The sequence below is a fragment of the Nyctibius grandis genome, chromosome 11 (assembly GCF_013368605.1).
Source record: "Nyctibius grandis isolate bNycGra1 chromosome 11, bNycGra1.pri, whole genome shotgun sequence".
In the NCBI taxonomy this organism is placed as follows: domain Eukaryota; kingdom Metazoa; phylum Chordata; class Aves; order Nyctibiiformes; family Nyctibiidae; genus Nyctibius; species Nyctibius grandis.
The window spans coordinates 1,037,514-1,059,072 of NC_090668.1; the positions used below are offsets into that span (position 1 = coordinate 1,037,514).

The following is a 21,559-nucleotide window of genomic DNA, read 5'->3' on the forward strand; positions in this document are numbered from 1 at the left end:
AAGTATCTTCTGTAGCTAACAAAAGCCAACAATTCTGAAAACAAGTCACAGTTCATAAAACTGAAAGATACATGTGATTTGCACCTTCTGGTACCTAATATCTAATATCAGCAGAGCAGGAAAATTTGTCTTTACATCACGTGGTAAGCTACCAAGAAGGAACCACGGAGAACTGTTATTTCTCACTTCAAGTGCACACCGAACATCGCTGTTGAACAAGGGACAGTTTCACCTCTGCCGATAAAATGACACAACTCAAAAGACATCAGTGAGCCACACCAGCAGCCAGGCCGGCTCCCGAGCGATCGCTTTGTCCCCATTTCCCCCAGTCTGTCACAACCGGCAAACTTGGTGGGACACAGCAGCTTGCCTGAGTCCGTCACGGGGATGCGAATGTAGCAGCTAGCCCGTCTAAGTTAGATGTTTGCCATGCAATACGAGTACTGCAGGAGAACTTGCACACAAAACTATGGTTTTCACAGCCTTTGTATTTACTTGGTTATCCCCCCCCTCCCCCAAAAAAGAATAGAAAGGGAAAAAACCAACCAAACCCACAGTTAGAAATGGCAGTGGGGGAGTGGGGAGAAGGGAAATGCTGATGTTAAATCCTTGCACACAGGTATTAAATAAATAATTATGAGTGCCCTAATCTGCTAACAGTTTGAATACGCTGGAAAAAGCCAACAGGTTTACAGACTTATTTGCATACACTGTACAAGAGCCATAATCTGCTGCTGGAAAACGCACACCCAGGACATACAAAGCATCCTTTCCACGGTCAAGTTTTTCCCATCACCTTACGAGAACGACTGAACTGCAGTTATATTTTTTTTTTGCCACATCTAATAAATGAAGAAGTTACATTTCACAATTGTTAAAAATTCAGATACTTTCAGCACTATGAGGTTATTCTACGCACTGCACTGCAAGCAGATGCCTGTGTGGATCAGAATCAGCACTCCGTCTTCACCACGGAGGCCAGCACCTGCACAAGCCTCTTTCCAAAGAGCTCTTCCTCTGAACACCAAACAGCTTACGGCAGCCGTTGGCATCCCAACACTTAACTTCAGAAGGACAGCGCACGTCTATCCTAAATATCTGTGACTATCCCACAGGTTTTTTCCCCAGTTTGACTGCAGTAATTGTTTATAGCCTTTAACATCATCAAAAGTTAACTTTGAATTCATTGCATTTCAGAGCTTTTAACACTTTTAAATATTCAAACTTCTCTATCATTGCAACAAATGTAGCATTATCGAAACAAATGGAGAAGGGTTCTGTAAGCATCCCTAAACTGTAGATGTGATCAACAAATTTTTTTACTAAATTAAAAAAAAAAAACCTCCCAAACCCAGTACAGGTAGTTTAAAAGTGAGTAACAATTTTGGTTTTTCTTTTATATATATATGTATATATATAACATGCGTAGAAATGAACAGTTAACTGCATAAATACATTATATCGTGTTATGAATCAAATCAAAGCAATTGCCAAGCTGAATAATAAGTTAGAGAAATGACAACTCTGGCTTTATATATATATTTATAAAAATAGATATGAGTGTTCTCCAAGCAGTTGATAGAGAATGCCTACTGAGTAAGAAGTCGCCACGGGTTATCTGGCTAAGAAATCAGAAGATGAAAATTTTCACAGTTATTTTAACTGCCACTTACATTCATTCTAATGGCAACACTAGCATATATTACTAAGATGTTTACGGTATATATCACAATTGAGTTTTCCAGTGTTCACAACTTACGACTTGAAATTTGTACATTTGCTATTCACTAAAAAAAAGGAGGAAAGAAAAAAAAAAGGTGTGATTCTTACGGCTGGAAGCTACTTTTCCCTAACACTTTATACAGAACTTTGAACCCTGGCATGCTGAGTTTGGCAGATTAATGCACTGAATTTTCCTATTTCAGTCATTATGGTAATCACCTTTAAACTTAACCACTTACTACACAATAGTGTTGCAAATTTAGTCAGCACGCAGCTAGGCAAGATGCTACCTTTCAAGGAGCTTCTCTAAACACGAGGGGTTTTGTTTAACTCTTTACCTTTAGCTCCACTTTAAACAGTTAAAAAAAAAGTCAGTTGCTACTACATCAGCTGTAAACAGTGAGTTCCCAGTAGATATAAACCCTGATTTCTAGTATACAGCATCCAATACCCTACTCCAGAACACAAAGATAGGTCAGTATACAGAAAACCCAGCCACGTCTCAGATTTGCTAGCCATTTGGAGGGACATCAGTTTAACCCTGGTGGGGCACGCAGAGCTCCGTGCCCAGAGCTCCCACCTGCAAGGCAGAATTCCACGTCTGCAACTGGAATTCCAGGCTCTTTACTTGTGAAGTTAACATCACGTACTGTGTAGCCACCCATCGATCCCATACTGGGGCTGCCTCCAGAAAACATACCAAGATAAATGCACAAGTCTGTAATAAAGGAGATTAGAGAAAGTAATAAGCAAGAAAAGAAAACAAACCTAAGAAGTTGCCCTCAAAAGGAGGTGAGGAAAAAGGGCAAATTAAAAATTCTGACGTGCTCCCTTCTGCCTCCTTCCAATTGTGTCTAGAAGGCAATTTTTGCTGTCCACGTGCTCTGAGCTACAATCCAGTATCCTGTAAAAATTATAGTTTAAAAAGCTTGCTGAATGAATTATTAGTAAGGTCAAGAGACTATACTTCAAGCTGGAAACACAGAGTTTACTACAGTAGTACAGTTTTTACCATCAGTGACTAAGTCATGACAACAGTATCTGGCTGCACTCATTCCACTCACACGCCGACCAAGCACCTCAGCTGCAGATGTGCTCTGCAATGCAAGGCCATCAACGGCAGACACATCATCCGACAAGCCAAATGTTAAATAGGTTAAAAAAAGTTCTAATTTTACAGAAATGCTCATTTTTCAAAAAAATAATATTCTCTTATCCTTTTCCTCCTACACTGAGGGACAGGTTAATTTGTCAATCCATATTCTTTCACTTTGTCAAAACGCTAGTTTCACAACCCCAAAACTGATTTCAAGCAGGAAACTCTCTGCAAATTAAAAACAAAAATACAAAAATTATAATCTCTATATTTATATTGATTGGAATCCTCCAGCATTTGTGAAATCACTTTGAGAGATGAATTTTGGGACCCTCCACAACTTCTCCACACAAGCCACGCTCCAGTTCAGTATTCCCCTTCACGAGTACTTCTTTCTCACAGTTTCCTTTGCTGCTTATTAGTCCACAGCTCAAATTAAATAGAGAATAATTGGCTGGACAAGTGTTACTTTGGTGACCGGGGTGGCACGTACTGCTCCTTGCCGACACGTCGAGGTGCTCCCTGAGGCGATGATCTGCGTCCAAATTGGCGCCTCTGTTCCCTGATTTTCCCAGCAGCTCCCCTGGGAGGCCCGTTGCCTCGGAACCCAGAATAATCCTTCATTCGACCTTCAACCTTGTCATGAGCCTTCTCCAAAGCCTTCTCAGGTGTGCCATTTTCTTCGTTTTTGGCAGGGGGAACTATGTTGGTGCGATGTTCCCTAAGAGGCTGAACAGGAACTGGAGGAGGCTCCTTTGGGGGCTTCTGGCAAACCTCAGCATAACTGAGCTTGCGTGGCTCCTTTGGGACCAAGGGAGAAGAGCAAGGTTACACACCACAATAATTACACACCACAATAACCACCCTGCACTCCTCCAGACTACCCCAGGCACAACGTCAAGGCACAACAGCAGGATCACGCACAGTGAGCGATTACACCCCAGCTGTGTCAAACTGCACAAGAGAAGGTCCCGGGTGCTACACCAGCACATGCAGGAGAAAGCTCCCCGTGCTCCCCACTCACCCCCTGCACTGGGCCTTACCTGCATCAACAAAGCAGGAGCTGCACTTGCATTAGTAGAAGGTGAAGTGGTATTTGTCCTTGGCGGCTTTGCAGCACTGACAGGAGAGACAGACACCGGTGGGGAAGCGTGGCTTGTAACATCTTTCTGAGCAGACACTTCTTCTGGTTTGCTGTCTGGCTGAACCGTGCTGCTAAATCAAGAACAATTTCACATTAAAACCTACTCGCTCAGAAACTCATGTTTGAGAAAGTATTTTCTTTCTATGAAGTCACAACTGCACCTTTTACAGAACAGGGTGGTACAGCCATTACCACCACGATTTGTTATTTCCATCTAGTGGCGTCTAAAGAAGCCGCCCAACGCAGATGAAGAAACAACAACCATTGTTGCTACCTTACTGACACCAACTAGAGTCTTTACTTGAATCAAGAATATTAAAATTAGCAACCTGCATACCTTAACACCACAGCTTCAGTCTGACTTGGCGAACTCACACTTGTCACAGGCTGTTGAACAGTGTTGTGCGTCTGTTCTTCCTGAGCAGGAACGGGGCAGCTGGGCAGCAAATCTTTGCTTTCCTGTACAGAAAGTGTAAGTTGCAAAACATGGAAAGATGGCAGGTGTGCTTAAACTGCTCCTGAATACGCCAGTTCAAGACATCTGAGAAGTGGGCTATTTCCAAAGGCTGCTCAAGTCATGATTATAGGAATTCTCCTTCTTTTGGAGCATTGCTTCTAAAGCAATCACCCTTTCCATGGGCACAACAAATAACGGATAAAACGAGAAGTAAGGCTGTATCACCCACATTATCAAGGCCTAGTCCCACCAGCCGAAATAACAGCCTGGAACCAGCCCTTGCCTACACTACACACAAACTGTTCCTACTCCAACAGCTGACACTCCTTTGCCTGCTTTACTCCGAAGCAGTACCGAGCTTACAATGGTGCAATTACAGAAGCTTCGGCTAAATACCTGCAAAAAGTCAAAGAAACCCAAGAACAGAAAGACAGAAAATGAACCATTACATTAACAAACACAGTGTGATGTTCGGGCTTAAAGCATTCTAAGGTGCAGCTCTACCATAAACTGGTTCTTTAAGCAGGGGAGGAGGGAGCCACAGCATATACACACTCCTGTGTGCGTGCCAGAGACAAGAGCTGGTACCTTTTCTTTGCAGACTCCTTTAACGATATCGGACATCCTGCTCTCCAGCACAGGCTCTCCCGGTACTTTTGCCGTGCTGCCAGGCAAAGGTGGGAAATTTGATGCTAGCAAGTCAAACTTTGGTGTCTGAGTCTTTGTTTCTGCTAAAGGCTGAGGTCTCTAGAGAAGGAAAATACCCGTTAATAGAGCCATAACACCTAGCATTAAAATCATTGAACACGTGTCAGGGAATTTCCTACAAACACTGAATACCCATGCTGTAATCTGAATTTACAGACTCTGCCATTCCTTCAGTAAATGCAAAGCCAACACACCACACTTTGTGCAACTCCTCGCAATAAGGGAAGTGGAACTTACTGAAACCCGGTCATCTTCTCGTCTCCTCCGACCTCTGAAAACGTTCCTCCTTTAAAGGCAAAAAAAGGAGTCAGTAAGTGCATTCATCCAGCTGAAGTGTGCACTCATCTGCACAAAGGGGAGCCTGTGGCGGGGGATGTACAGCAGCCTGCTGATGGTTCCCAAGATACACTTCTGGGATGTCCTCCATCTTCAGGAGGGGTCACAGCTCCTACACTCTTGGAACATGGCCAATACAGGAAACAATTTCTCTTTTCTCCCCCCGTGGAGGAGGCACCCTAGAGCACTGTATCTGAACCAGCACAGTGACAATTACACTACAATATTATAGAATAGTATCCTATAATTCTATAGCAATAAACTTACTCATCTGATTTCTCACATATCTGTCTCAGTCACTTATTTTTAAGTTTCTAAACCCTGAATTAACAGACAAAAGATAAAACCAGTTGATCTTACAATGTTCAGGAGCATCAAATTCCCCAACTGACGATTTGCTTATTATTTACAGCAACACAAATACCAACTTTACTTCAGCAACTGTTTTAATTCTGGGGACAAATCAGGCAGTTATTTTGAAATAAAGACACCTCGCTATCTTACTGCAGGGTATTTGTCAGAATAACTAATAGCTGCACAGTCAAGCAGGAAGCGTTCATGCCCCCAGTTAAGTATTTATCACATCTGGTCTATTTAATGTCAGTTTTCTCCTGGTCAGTCTTTACAGAGCTGTATATTGTGCCAATGGTTGATGATCCTTGGCTCACACAAGTCATGCGAACCTGCAGCACCACGTCCCAACTGCACTGTTGTCTTACAGCACAAAGCAGTACACACAGCTCTTTACCTGCCCCTGCCGATGCCATAATCGCCGTTCTGCTCCATCTGTGTGGCAGGAGAATCCTTCTGGGGATACCCCTGGTCTTGGTGCCCAGTTAACGTACTGTTATGTCGCTCCATAACAAAATTCCTCGAGTTGGTTCTGCTCAGTGGTCCATCCGCCATTGGCATGGGGCTGACGGCAGCCGGACCCTCCACAACGTGTTCTGAGCTGTTAGATGATCTGAAGTGAGGCTTCACGCTGCAGGACACAGGGCAGCAGCTGTGTCATCCACAGTTTAAAGAACAAGACGCAAAACTACCACCAACTACCACCAAAGACATTTTAAGTTACCTTTTAGATGGCTGGATAGAAAAATACCGATTTAACCAATATTAGCACTGAGGATTGTCTGTTACAAAGACTCAATCTTCCTTTCCCACAAGGATGTTGCAACAAATCAGGGCAAAATAAATATGATGGGCTTGAACAAATGTTTACAGAGAAAAATCCAATACTTAACCATTAACTGCCTGTATGACAAAAAAAATCAAGTTTAACGAGCCAGGATAGAAACCCAAAAGCAGCAGCTGCATGAACCTCTCCGCAGGAACTCTTCTGCAGTTCAAGAGAAGATATGCTGAACACAGATCAATTCATACTTCACAGCTTCAAGAAGCATTAAGAATCACTTTTAAGGCCCCCAATAAGGTTAAGTTTTCCATCAGCAAGGACCACAGGGAGGAGGAGGTAACCTAACGAAATTCTTCCATTTTGTTCAATTTGTTCTTAAAAGGGAAGATTCTCAAGCCACGATTCAGCCCTCAGATCTCATAATCTTACCCGTCATTGAGAAGGCCACAATCTTGTCTGGGCAGAAGAGCAAAGCAGAAAAGACGAGGAAAGATAAGGAAGAAAAAAAAGCAGAGAGAAGGAGAGATGATGTGAGAGAGCAAAGAGAAGGAAAAGCATGGAGTGCAGGCTGCCCAGACAATCGACTGTTGGACCTGTTCTCTCTTAGCGCGATACTTGATCATCACAGGGCCAAACTTCCGAGGCTGTGCCTCACTCTTACCTTAGCAGTCTCCTGTTTGCAAAGGAATCCTGCTGAAGCATAACTGATGTCTGCTTCCAGAATGTGAAGATTTATTACCACAAAACCGGAACTTTGTACTAGCACAAAGGCTGAGCAAGATTGGCAGGAAAGATAAGGCAACCAAGACAGACCAGCAGAACCTGTACACACTTGACCCTAAAGCTACGACTTCACAATGACTGAAGATTTACAAATGAAAGTCTGAACATAACCAGAAGAGTTTTCAAAGCTTAGGGATTATACAGATGTGACCTACAAAGCAGCAGTGAAAGCGTGGGCATTTCAAGATGTTAATATTTGGGTACATACAATTCTTGTACAGTTTCAGCATCCATACTTCTGACAGGTTCCATACACGTGAGACTTTTACAGGCTTTAAGTCTGGGCACAATTTAAGGCCAAAAAACACCCCAAAACCCTTTATAAAAAGGTCTGCGCTGGGAGCTGAGCAGCTGCAACCGAATCAACTGCCCCGTCTTCCAAGCAGAGCCACACTACCAGCCTCAGAGCCTGTACTAAAACTCTGCTGAGTCACCACAGACCAAATCCTGAAGTTCTCCTTCTGCACAGCCACAAACCTTAACTGCATCGCAAAACCACTTATGGTACTGGCAGTTCTCAACCGACTTCTCAAACGGTCTGAAAAGCAATTCCCATGCTACCAGCCCCATGCTGAGTACAGTGAAAGAGCCTGCAAATAAAACAACTCCCACCCACACAAAGAGATTACTAGTCCATTGTATTTACAGAGTAGTGTTCCAGCAAATACAAAGCTGTTTCCTCCTCCCCAGTGTTTATATCTGAGTCCTTACAGTTATCAGGGAAGATGGGGATAAAGCAAATAAATTACAGTAACAGACTCAGCATCAAGCAGTTTTAGCACACAGCAGTCAGGGCATGCGACTCTCAGCTGCAAAAAGTGAATGACTCTCTGCAGGACTGATCACACAACAGGAAAAGCTTACGTTTGTGCTGCAGGAGTTTATAATCTGTGTATAACAAACATAATTAGAAGTATTACCTTAAGAGGAAGTTATTTATTTGGCTGCAGAAATTCCTCTGAGGCTTTTAAAGGAGTTACCTTTGCTCTCTCCAGCACCTATGTCCATTATTTTAGGATCTGAAGCTGCCACCTTGATTTTGTTTTATAAATCATGTTGAAAAACATCACACATATTTGATAAACAAAATAAGTGACCTAGTCCCATCACAAAGCACTGCATTTTACAAGTGCAAGGAACACTTCTGGATCTCAATCCTGTAAGTTCTCAGACACCAGACAACTCACAGAGCTCTCTTACCGATTTCTATGGAATGGGCGACCTATACTCAAAGCAGCAGCATTTGTTTTGTATGATCCTGGTGTATTAAAGCCATTCACAAATCCACCGTTAGGAAAGGGGGCCTGCAACAGACAGAACAGTCTCAATGGCTGAACTAAAGAGAAAAACGTTTGCAGTTTTATGAGATCAGCTTCAGCAGTTATTCATCTAGTCTGTACTTTTATGCTGGGCTACCATATCTAGTATAACTTTATTACTAAAGCAAAAACCCCACCAGGTTAACAGTCCACACATCTACTTTAGCATCAAAGTCCTGCTGTTCCTGGAAGGGCTACAAAGCTCTTCCAGTAACACCAGCTACTGGATAATGGAATTTCACACCAAAATCTCTTGAAATAAATGGCAGCCAACGGTGAGACAGGCAGCCTCTCTGACAGTCTTGCTTTATCAGGTCCATGACATAACATGAGGTATCAAAAAACACAGGGATCTGACTAGAAAACCCGTGCATTCTACAGCTGAAAAGCCCACTAACCCTATTGATTTGTTAGCCAATAATTATTGGTTAACAGTAACAATTATTACTGATGTTTTGGGCTAGCTCCCCTCATTTTCACCAGCTGTTACTTACCAGTGGTGTTTCAAAGTAAGGTGCAGGACTGGGAGACCACGTCTGAGGCACAATGCTGTAAATAGAGTACTGCTGAGGACTATATACAGGCTGCATAAACAGCGGCGAGGCAAACTGTGCTTGTGTCTGAACTGGCTGAGTATAGACACTGGAATCCACTACTCGGTAACCATTCTTAGCAAAAAATGTGTTGATGGCTTTTATCCTTGCCTGTGAGATATCAAATCACATCACATACATTAGCTGGGAGAAAAGGAGAAGCAGAACATTAAATCTTTCTTGCCTACCGAAATGATAACAGAAGGAGTGTGAAGAGGAAGTCGGTTGATTACTGCTCACAAATAAAAACTGATAAAAATCAATACAGATTACATTGTTACAGCGTGCTAAAGGGAAGGACATACACGCTGCTTTAGCCAGAGAATCTGTCAAGTTTAAGACAAACACTGCTTTCTGTAGCATTAACTGTCCAGATTCCAACTCTGACAGTTCCTCTCACCGTACAAACAGCTTGCTACAGCGTTATTTGTAGAGCAGCTAACTCAAGCTAGAGACTCATGATGGCAAGAGTCCCTCTCCTGAGTTTCAAAGACCCAGATTATGGGGAAAGTAGAGAAGGGAAGATGAAACAGGAATGTATTTCACACCTCATGGGAAACAGCACTGTGAACACCCAGCAGCCACTGAACTGTAATTTTTCACAGCCTCCCATGACCTCATTCAAGTTAACAGCCTACAGAGCAAGTGTCATGAACTATCCTGCTGCTCATTCTGTAGTGTGTCCCGTCCCCCCCGACCCCATAAATGCACATTATCATTCAAATAAAAATACATAATTCAATTCAAACAGAAACCTCATATAAAGCAGCCTTACCATTACTGGCTTGCCCTGAAAGGTTTTCACTTCTTCCCTCAAGTATTTAAATGCCTGCAGATACAAAGAAGATTAATATTAGAATATCTTGATAGAATTGTACTTCTCAAAGGATATTACATGATTTAACATGAATGTGCAGCAATGTGCTTCCCTGTTAGCCCAGCTAAATCGATTAACACTTGAAATTCAGGATACTAGATGCCAGTTATGGCCAGGGAGTACTGAGGCAAGAGGCAGACAAGGGAATTATAACCCTACAATCTCTCATCTTTTTTCTCTATTAACCAGTATTTGCCAATAACCTCTTAAAATAACAAAAGGGGGATCAGTAAATAAACATTTCTTTTTGCTGCAGGAAGCATGCGTGCAATTCTCTTGAGCAGGGAAAGTATTAATAACAAAATGGAGATGTCAGGAGCAGTTGAAGGCAGCCTTACCTGTTGTGCATCTGTATCTGACTGGAATGTAACGTACCAGTTGTTGTTGTGAGCAAACTCACAGCTTATCACTTTGGGGCAGTTTTCATTTTTAAACAGAGCCTTAACCTCCTAGGGGAGAGAAGAAGTCAGGCAGTTAAGGGGACCCAGCTCTAAGCTGTAAATCGAACGCTAAACCAACAAAAGTTTACACTCCAGCTCCTCAACTGCAATTTTCCCTTGACCAGGGTTGTTCTTTTACTCCCTCAACAGGTCTGCCAGACACCAAATTATCCTCTGCCTGTTTCTGAACCCAAGAACATCAGACCAACCTACTGAGCTCCCCAAATAAAAAGCAGCAGGCCCATCTGGTAAGAAAATCAAGATCAGCGTAGAACTGGTGATATTTCCATATGAAAGAGGTAGCAAAAACATGGCTTTAGATTAGGAGAGTCATCTAGACAAGAATGATTCTAAGAAATATTTCTAAATCAAGGCAACCTGACAGCTTTGTGATAATCAGATTTTAAAGAAAGGGCAAAGCAGAGTTTGCGCTAAAAGAACTAATTAAAAATGCTAGTAGACAAACACCCTGTGTAACAACTTCAAAAAACAAAGAACTAAATCATTCTGTTAGCCAAATATCAGTAGGAATTTTATTATCCTCCCTTCTCTGAACATAATGAGCTCAGCTCACACTGGGTCACAATGAATGGGAAATGTTTAGTAACATTTCTTGCTGCCAAAACAACCGTCTGACTTCAAGTAAAGTTACCGCTGTGACAAAAATTCAGCCTGAATTCCAAGCTATGCCCTGGACTGATTTTATTTTTGGATCTGAAAAGAGACCAGTTCAAACTTGCTTCCAGAAAAGCCTAGCTAGCTCAATTTTTGGTGGGAAAAAAGTTTACTTAAGAGCATTTTAATATATTAGTAAATAATGGGAAGGGACAACAATGACAAGTTTTTGCTTTGGATTTTTTGACAATAGATCCAGGCAGAAAAAATAACTCATGTGGTTTAGAAGAAAAATATTCGTGTTTAATCAAATTAAATACGAGCTGACCCTTTAAGCAATACTTTCTGGTGCTGTTTGAAGCACTGTTGAAGGTACCTTCCAAAAACATCAACAACAGGCTTTTATTTCTTTTCTGTTTATTTACCTCTATAGGCGTCGTTTCAGGGATCTCACGGAGAATGATAATACATCGTTTGTGGTTTGGTCTAACTTTCTCCCCTCTCTCATCCACTTGTACCATAGGAGAAGCTAAAATTAAAAGACAAAAGTTGGCTTAATATTGGACATTGTGCACTGCAAAATATCTCAGCAGTACTAGACTCCATCATCCAACTTGTAACAAAGAACTACGATGGGCTGCTTAAGAAACCAGATGTCTTGAATTCAGGGCGAAGGACTGTTCTAACAGCTACAGTCTGTTAGATCTTCAGTACATTTTGATGTTGCCTCCATCTAAAAAGCTCAGTCCTAAATTCAATTCATTCCCAGCTCAAATTCAACTAATAGGATATAAAAATTTTCCTAGACAGAGCCCTAATGGGAAAAGTTCAAATGAAAGTAGGGAAATCAAGTCAGAATAAAGGCTTAAAAAGTTCACTTACAACTGTCTCCACAAGAAGCCACTTGCAGAATCAGCACAGGACAGTGTGTCAGAAGAATTCTAGCTAACTTTTTCTAATAAGCTTTTTCTAGTTTTATCATTTCTAGTAAACTTTAACACTGAATCAGAAGACTAGGTTGACTCCCAGAATAAGACTGCTAACAATATCTGAGAGTGGCCTCTTACTGGGGCAGATTTAGGCAGATTATTATAAAGCATAACTAGAATTCAGGAATCTGGAACAGCCACTTTTCAAACATCTCTGCAGAACAAGGTTCCCATCACCATTTACCAGAACAATATGCCATAACCAGCTAAAAGACTAACACATTTCTCTAGAGCAAGGAAGGATTCTTTGTTCTACTAATACAGACAGCAGACACCCAGACTTACATCGTAAGACTTCAAGAATAAGGTCCATATCAGTTGTCAGCTTCTTAATACCTTCCATGTTGGCAATTGTCCATATTGGAACAAACTGATCACTATCCATTTGAGACATCAAGTAGAGATCCTTTGAAAGATTCTCACTAAAAAGACATAAGATTACTAGTTTACAAAAATCCTGAACTTTGCTTACAGAAGCCTCAAAACAACAGGATAACCACAGGCTTAAATATTCACCAACACCATTCACAGCTAACTCCAGCCAAAATTTACTCAGATTTTCTTTCCTGGAAGAAATCCGAGCAGATCAACACAAAGCAGAATAAGATAATTAAAAAAAATTTAATGAAAGTTACAGTGCTCTGCTTGTTAGTCTGCAAAAAGGATCTTGCCAAAGAGACCTCTTCTGGTAACACACAGCTAAATTATCTCACCATCTTACAGCTGTGAAGCACAGTAGCCACACTCAATTCTCATTAAAGAACAAGGATGTGTGGACAGGACTGGAACTGCTGAAAGGTTCCACAGGGTTTCTACAGCACTTCAGCAAATCTTGGTTCATATCGCAAACAACTCTCTCACTCACAGTTAACATTTTTATGAAGATGATAGCACATATCAAGCCAAAAAAGGGAAAAATTTGTCATTTTAATAAAGGGTTTATACAAGGTTAACTGTACTGTACCGTGAGAAGCAGAATTCAAGCTGCTTTTTCAAACATTCTCTAATGTCTTCTGTGGACACAGTGGAGCTGCCTTCACCTAAAAGTTACCACATTCACCATCAGATCTCCGTTTCACAGTAAGAATACAATGCAAGAACACGTTTCATTGTACAATAAAAGAATGAATCCTTTTGGGTAGGACCAAGAGGAAAAGGTCATGAGACATGCTTAAAGACCACCATACTACACGTACTCAAAATGACATAGACCCCATGGTTCTCACCTACTTGGCGAAGTGCCGTGGCTGGCGTGGATCTTCTTGAACACGCACTGAATGGCACAGTTCAAAGTTCCGACTCAGGATTTACAAGTCACATCATAACTGCAGCAGACTCCAGAGCATTACAAATACTGACAGGGGTATTCTAACCTGAATACTCACCTGACACTTCATAGATTTGGTATCCAAGATCCTCAGCTGCGAGGACAATCCCATTTGCAGATGCTTCATCAACTCCTGTGTCATTTCTTGTGGCTTCACAAGACGGGGAATACATCACTTCATATTGCTTGCAGCTATCCTCTGAAATCTCTATGTTACCTGGCAAAAAAAACACATCATCAACAGAAAACCTACTATAAGCTTCAGAACATTTTCCATTTGAAAAATTTTGGCTACCAACATTAAAACAAATACTCAACAATGCTGTAACTGAACGTGTCTAGACTTAGTCTCTGTTTCTTAGACTTTCAGCATCTACTTTGTATTGGATAGCACCTTCTACCTCTCCAGTTTCAGAAAGAAACACACACAATTTCAGTTTAATCTAAGGAGATCATTCCAAAAAAAAAAATCAACTGCTCTGCTAGATCTTTTCCACACTAATGATGACTCCACTAAGAACATACTTTGAGAAGAGATACTATTCAACCACTTCCATTAGGAATTGCTTAAACACAAGAACACTGCATTTGGAAAAATTGCCTTTAATTTTCCAGCAGCATAACGCTGCCATGATCGCTTCATTTTGTCATGAAGAGCAAATGAGTTTCTCTCAGCTAATGCACAAACTCCGTACTCTCTCTTCACTTCTGCTGACTTACCAGAAGCTTTTGACAGGGCCACACAAGCTGAATCCTCCCTTCTTTATCCCTAACTTTTCCTGAACCTTTTTCCATGGAATCTTCTGCTTCCTGCTTAACAGGCATCCGCCGTATTTTGAGTAGCCTCAGCTATACAATCGGCTTCATACCAACTCTAAGCCAAATTGGAAGAGTTAAACCATTCGAATATTTAATTCTGGATGACAGGACTGATGATGTGGGAAGGATGGAAAATGGGGACGAAATGGAATACAGACGAAACTGAAAGGAGCGAACCACAGACACTTTGCAGCTTCTACTCCAGTACAAACACTACCGTCTAACAGTTCTCGGTTGCACCTCAGTGATCTACCAGGATTGCAGGCGGCCCTCAGATCTTATCTTCCTGTTCACAGGGTCAAGTGTATGCTAAAGTGCAGCGATGGAGAACAAGACAAGTCATGAACCCATTTCTACACATTTAGCATCTTGTTTCCCTCTTAGCGCGTTACTCAGTCATCACCGGGCCCCTCGGATCCTCCTTCCTGCTGAAGTGTTCTGTCCTAGCGCAGCTCTGGACACCCTGAATCCCTAAACCAAAGCTCACTGGTGAGACCTATAACGTTTATCAACTGTCTACTGCTTGGTTGCATTCACGTCGTACTTTTTGCTACATCAGCAGTAACAACCTCAAGGAGAAGAGCAAGAGGTTGCTTCTCACTGCTGAGCTCTGGAGAGCCCTCAGCACTACCCAGCAAGCGACGTATCATGGCTGGCGTTTAAACACGGGCCTGCGACATCTCACCCTCGGTGTGAGTCCCTTGTGCAGCCGCTGTTTCTTGCCACGACAGCTCGGTGCCATTTGTTGGCGGCACAGCCTCACCGCTCCCTTGGGGTACTTCTTGCCATACTTTTGCGTTAGGGTTTAAGCCAGCACCTTTCGATGTTACCTGCTGAAGAGACCAGAACACTTTCATTAGGAAAAATAATCCAAAGAGACTTTAGAAGTCAAGCCAGACAATATAGGTGAATTTAGTCATTTTCTATAGAGTTCCAAATCTCAAGTGTCTAACCAGCTATTAAGCACCTATGTGATTTTTCATTAATCAAAACAGGAAAATCCTTGGTATTTTCCAAGTATTTTATTTCTACCTCCATTAGAAGTGTTGCCTTCAACCCCTCTTTATTGACATCCGACAACATCAGCAGAGGAAGCGGCTAGCCGTCAACGACTCTGGGAACTCACAAGCTTTTAAAGACTTGACTGTCATAATGTTCCAGTCCCCTTTCACCAGAAAGGGAAATTTTCCCTCCTCCAGACCCCTTCCTAGAAAGGAAGGTAAAAAAACATATTTCAAGGAGAAGAAACTAATGACTTACTGAATTAGAGACATCTATACTAACCAAGCATCACCTACGCTATGCCAGGATTCCTCATGAACTTACCTGAGCACCACCTGATTTCCCCGAGTTCACCTACACCTTACACACATCAATGTACGCTAATTATTTCCTTAAACCTGTAACCAAGGAGATTACAGTTTCTGAAGTGCCAAGACAAACATACACAGCACCACAGCCTGCTGGGGTGAGGGAACAGGATCGTCTCACTTTGAGACCGGGCAACAAGAATGATAATTAGAGTAAGGGGGTAAACAATCACACGAGAAACTGCTGGATTCCAGCCCAGAACCTGAGATAAACACTTATTTCTACAGCCAAAGACAGTGCCCTCCAAGGTCCCTTTCTGAGAGCTGCTCCGAAGCTCAAAGGCATTTGGGTAAGGAGTCCAATAATCCAGCAACAGCACAGAGGATAAGCATGGTAATGGCTTTCGCTCTACCTTGATAAAACTAACGCCTTCCACACAGACAAGAAAACTCTGCTTCTGCAAGAATCCTCCTCTCAAGAGCTCCTAACACCCTACAAACAACTAATGCTCTAAACTGGTTCCTCCAGACATAGAACGACGGTCCACCTCACTCACGCCATTTGCTTGAATTTAACAGGCGAAAGCCATTAATCCCAGCTCATATCTCACAAATAAGGAAGTTTGATGATTTCAGAGGCCAGCCTCCTGGATTCTGAAGTTAAGGAGTGGCTTACTCCCAGGCCTCAAACATAAAGCAAAAGGATAAGGAAGCAGTTGCAATAGCTTTAGAGATAATTCCTCTGCCAAGGTCACACCTAGTTCCAAAGCTATTTGCTACAAGGACAAGCCCAAATTCAGTAACAAAACCCCTCCAAACGCTGGAGAGGTTCGAGACAATCACGAGAGAAGGCAAAACAAAGATCACAATATTTGCAAGGCCCTCTTTGGGATTCAAAATCCCCCACGCACAGCTGATTTAATCCACACAGCAACGGTGTTTTCCCCCCTTTCTTTAGTCTTAGCAGAAGAATATAGCTGGAAACAGAAAGACCTAGAAATACTTCAGTGTGAAAGGACACATGTGCATTTCCCTTCTTAGTTCTCAGAGCAGTTCAGCGAGTTCCAAACTCTGCTCAACTGCTGGTCACTCCCGCGATGCAGCGTACCTGGCAGCGTGGGCACCCGCTCAAGAGCTGAAACCCGGCAGATCCCATTTCCTTGAATTTACTTTCCATCAAAGCAAAAAAGACACGACAGGTCCAGGAGATGATTCATTTTTTTATAAAAATAAACACTGCCTCACTACCTTACGTCTTTGAGGTTAGCACTTAGCTCAAGTTGAAAGTAATTTTAAGGAATAGGTATGATAAAGTGAAACTGAAACACTTCAGGGAGTTTACTACACTTCTGGAGGTGATCAGAAGTAAAAACCAACTCTGAGTACAGCAGATGATGTTACGCACTTCAGGAAATACCAAAAGGCACACGGGGTAACACAGAAGCTCAGAAATCATGGGTCCAAGTGAGAAGTGCTAAGAAACTAAACAGATTCAGGCTGATAAAAGAATGAATGAACCTATTGATACAACGGCTGAAACACACACCTGAAACAGAGCGTGGGCGCTTCCTCTTTGTTCTAGAAACACTCAATGACATGCAATGCCATTCTGCAAGACCCAGCCCTGATGTCATGCATCTTAATAGCAAGACACCACGGACTCCGAGAGGATAAAAAAGTCCCTAATTTACATAAGCTTTTTGAAAATACAGCGTGCCACGCTCCAGGAGCAGCCCCACTCCGTTCTGGCAAGCGGCTCTTCTGAAGAGAAGGCCAAAATATCAATTCTTGCTTATTTAACTGAGGCTAACAAACACCAGGCCCATTTGATTGGCTGCAGAACAATCCTCCCAGCTGCTATCGGGAACTTTCATGACGAGGTTAAAGCTTTACAGAGTTACAAAGGTTAGGCACACTCGCTGGCATCCACGAGCTGACAAAGCTGTCCTCCTCAGCAGAGTTTCCCTCTGATTTATGTTACTTTCGGCAAATGTGGATCAAAGATTGTCCTCCAGCAGCTCCTCAAAATTGACTATCGAAGCATCTATCTCATTTTGAAAGGATGGCAAAGAATATTTTTCTTATTCTAACATTCTAAATTACATTTAACAGATTCAATTAAGCCAACAAAAATGAAAGCACTCAAAGTTTCTTTCAAAGCATTCTGTTTTAATATTAATTCAAATTATCCTGCAACTAAAATCTTAACACTGAGCTTGCGACAGATTCCCCAGAGCAGACTGACTCTCTAAAAGGGAATCCAAGTGAAAAATCTAGAAGAGAATTCAATAAAACTTGTGAGGTGAGAGTCTAAATGTTTTCCAGAAGTGGAAATGTAAGCAGAGGGAAAAAACTCGAAGGTCAGCAAACCTATGGGAGGTTGGCAAAAAGAATCCTTGAGCTGGCTGGGGGACATGACAGGTAGGGAAACACGCATCTGCAGTGGCCTCGGACACGTGCCAGTGTTGTGGCCTGTCGCCTTCTCAAAGCTCATCCAGGCTGTGAAGCAAACCAAGAGAGAGAGAAAGCTGGTGTCAACCCAAAGGCAACACGCAGAACTCCTTGGGAACCGACTGCGGGATATCACATAACACCACCTCAGTGCTCTGAGTGTCCCAGGTAACTCTCAAAACACACCTTAACTTTACTGGCCACAAGAGTTACTTCCACTGAACGCAGCATGTTTTTTCATTAGCCAGTACGAGCACCCCAGAACTGGGGGTGCCTCCTTTACCCCTCGGTACAGCAAACGCAGTCGTGCCGTATGAAGATGGCACCACCCTCACCTGTGTCAACGGTGTCCATCACTTCTGTGTGAACAGGGACAAGCTGGGGGGTTTGTCACCTAGAGGGAAGCAGGAAGCCTCACCTGCTAGAAGTGAGGGCCAGCAACACTCAGTGCTTCACACAGTCCTGCTATTCTAGCTAGGAAACGTCGCTGGCAACAATTAGGGCAGCGTTTCACCCACCCAAAATGCACAGATTTCCATTTTCCCAACAGATTCCTAATACATGGAATTAGGAACACGTACCCAACTGACCGAAACCCAAAGCAGGCACAGCAAGCCATTATCAATTACAGTGTTCACAATGCATTTAATAATATTCCCAATGCACCTTAATTATTGATTGTTAACAGCATGCTGGTCCTGGCTGCAAGGGAAAAACAAGACCTACACCAAACATTAATGCTTGAAAAATTGCATGAGCCTTACACCGCTCCCTCACTGCAGCAAGTTTTTTGAGCTAAAAGATATTCAAGAAAACAGAATTCCACTGTGCATACTGTGAAGGAACCAATTCACAATCAACACGTGCTCACTTTCATTAAGCCTAAAATATAACGCTGACAGTTAAGCAAGCCAGCTAATCCTCCTGAAAGCTTCAGGACTTCTAACACAATCTGGTTCTGTACCTTATTTTTCAGGCAACCCCAAAGATCCTGAGATAAAAGCTGCTGTCTGCTTTCAAGCATCCGACCACAGCGCTTCAGAACACCTGGTCAAGAGCTCAAGTTCCCTGTCCTGGCAGTGAAAAGGCACCTTCAGAAAGTCCGGATTGTCCTCAGGAACACAAAATTAAACGCTATTGATGCTTCCTGAATGAAGACCACAAAAACTACCTCACAACACTATTGGCGGAAGAGAAAGAAGGAGATCAAACAAAGCTACCAAAGTCAGTCAAGTTTTGGCTTTAAAAGGATTCACTGAACACCCGGACATGCGCTGCCTGGCTTCGCAGGCTCCTGATTTGCTTCAGCTCCCTTTGAGCAGCCCCAGCCCCATCCACCACACAACCGCTCCACGTTGCCGCTGCAGGTTCCAGAACCTGCCTCGCGCACCCGCTGCTCGGAGGGGCCACCTCCGTCTCGCGGGCTCAGCCCCTCTCCGCCGCGCTTGCCCTCGCATGAGGTTGGCTGCTCGCAGCTCCCGGCTGCAGTCATCGGGCTGCAGCTCCGATCAGCTCGAACAGTTCCTCTTCAAGTTAAATACTGTAAAACCAAGTTCTTAAGACCTGTCACTCTGTGTCGATGACATCTTGTTTTCCTCCCAGTGCAAGTCAAGTAACATTCCGTTCAGAACTGAGGCAATTAGCTTAATAAAGAGAAGGTGTTTCCCAAACCTTTTTATTTCGAGGTTCTTAACTGCAGAACAGACGTTGGTATTCATACAAAAGCCCACCACCACCACGCTTGAACTGAACACGCCATTAGCAATCAACTGGCTTCCCTCAGCTATTTCTTAATTGGCCCAGCCGCTGTTTGCTTTGTACACTTTTCGGACAAAACTTATTGCAAAGTTTAAAGAAGCAGCGCAGGGGCCTGGGTTTGTCTGGAAAACGCTGAAATTGCTTCATCGAATCCCGTGAAACACCGTGAATAAGTGAAGCACCGACTGCGGACCCAGGCCCGGGCCAACACGCTGCCCACCGCCCCTCACACCGGCACGGCCGCCCCCCCCCGCGCCCTCCCCCGGGTGACCTCCACGGCTGGGGACGGGCCAACCGCGCTCGCAGCCGGGCCCCTCGCCCCCACACGGCCCCCGGCCCGGCGCGCTCGGAAACGGCAGGGCCGCTCCGCCGGCCGAGCCTTCTTCCCCCACTGCCATAAATCGCCCCCCGCCCCATCAACCCCGAGTATTTAATTAACTTATTTAACACAGACGCCGTGCCCGGGCCCAGCAGAAAGCGCCGGCGTGCAGCCCCGTGGGGCGGCCCTGCGGTACCGAGGGGCGCCGGGCCGGGCCCGCCCCGCCGCTGCCAGGGCCGCTCCGCTCCCCGCCGCCCCCCCCGGGGCGCGAGGGGCCCCGCGAGTCCCGCCCGCCGCCGAGCGGGGCTGGCGCGGCGGCCCCGGCCGCCCCAGGGCCCGCGCCGCGCGTAACCTTCACGGCAGGCCGCGGCGCGGCGGCTCCCCCGGAAGGTCACCGCGGTGCCTTTCACCCCCCCACGCCGAGGCCCCCGCACCGGCGGAACCTTCCAGAGCGCCGAGCCGCCCCCCCGCGCACGCCGGGCCCGCGGCCGCCGCCCCCGGATTTGCTGTGTCAGCCCCGTCCCCTCCCCCCGGCGCGGCGCGGCCGGCGGCGCGGAGCGGCGTGCGCGGCCTCCCACCACATGGCCCGGCCCCACGCCGCCCCGCCGCGCCTCACCTCCACGAAGAGCAGCATCCTGCCGCCCGCACCCCGGCCGGCGGGCCCGCGATCCGCGCCGCGCTCCGCGCTGCCCGGCGGCGGCCGCGCCAGCGATAAGGACACTCGGGCTCCGCCTCCGGCTCCTGCCGCCAGGGCCCGGCCCCCTCCCTCCCTCCGCCGCCACCCACCACCTCTTCCGGAGCACGCCGAGCACTTCCGGGGCACGGGCGGCACCGGCCCAGCCCATTCCCTGCCGGGGGGGTGGGAAGGCACCACTCCGCCAGGGGGCGCAGCGGTTGCACTGCGCGAGGGGACCGCCGCCCCCCGCGGGCGGCAGTGGGCTGTCCCGCACGGCCCAGGCACCGGGCACGGATCGCATTATCAGGATTTCTGGGGTTTGGTTTCTTTTTTAAATGAAAGAACCCAAAATACTTTTTTCTTTCACTGCCTCCAGCAAGGGCAGAAATGCACTGCCGCCTCTGCGTGATGCTTGGCCATCAATACCAGCTCACCTCCCTGGGCTCGGCTGAGCCCGCTGGAGCCTGAATCTGAATCGCTTACTCTGTGGTTGCACATTTAATATTCACATTGCAGAGATGATGTACCTGAGGTGAGAGTATCGAGGGGGACAGAGAAAGGGCCACACCGCACCTACTGACAGCAAGAACCCCGCTCCCGTGTGCCTCGGCGTCACGCAGACCCGCGGAGGGGATTCCTGCAAGGAAAACACTTGGAAACCATATCACTGTAGAGCAACAGGGAA

The 21,559-nt window shown here is 44.9% G+C and overlaps 1 protein-coding gene across 1 annotated transcript; it reads right to left on the reverse strand.

Annotated features, from left to right (window-relative positions):
- Positions 1 to 470: 470 nt before the first annotated feature.
- Positions 471 to 20,893, reverse strand: LARP4 (La ribonucleoprotein 4). Its single transcript, XM_068409788.1, is given in 18 exon segments — positions 471 to 3,264; positions 3,267 to 3,388; positions 3,391 to 3,619; positions 3,862 to 4,033; positions 4,300 to 4,421; positions 5,008 to 5,166; positions 5,365 to 5,413; positions 6,212 to 6,445; positions 8,582 to 8,685; positions 9,195 to 9,404; positions 10,069 to 10,122; positions 10,509 to 10,619; positions 11,651 to 11,754; positions 12,500 to 12,636; positions 13,179 to 13,254; positions 13,600 to 13,758; positions 15,046 to 15,190; positions 20,815 to 20,893. Coding segments are annotated over 18 exon segments (2,346 nt in total). The 5' UTR covers positions 20,833 to 20,893; the 3' UTR covers positions 471 to 3,123.
- Positions 20,894 to 21,559: the final 666 nt, after the last annotated feature.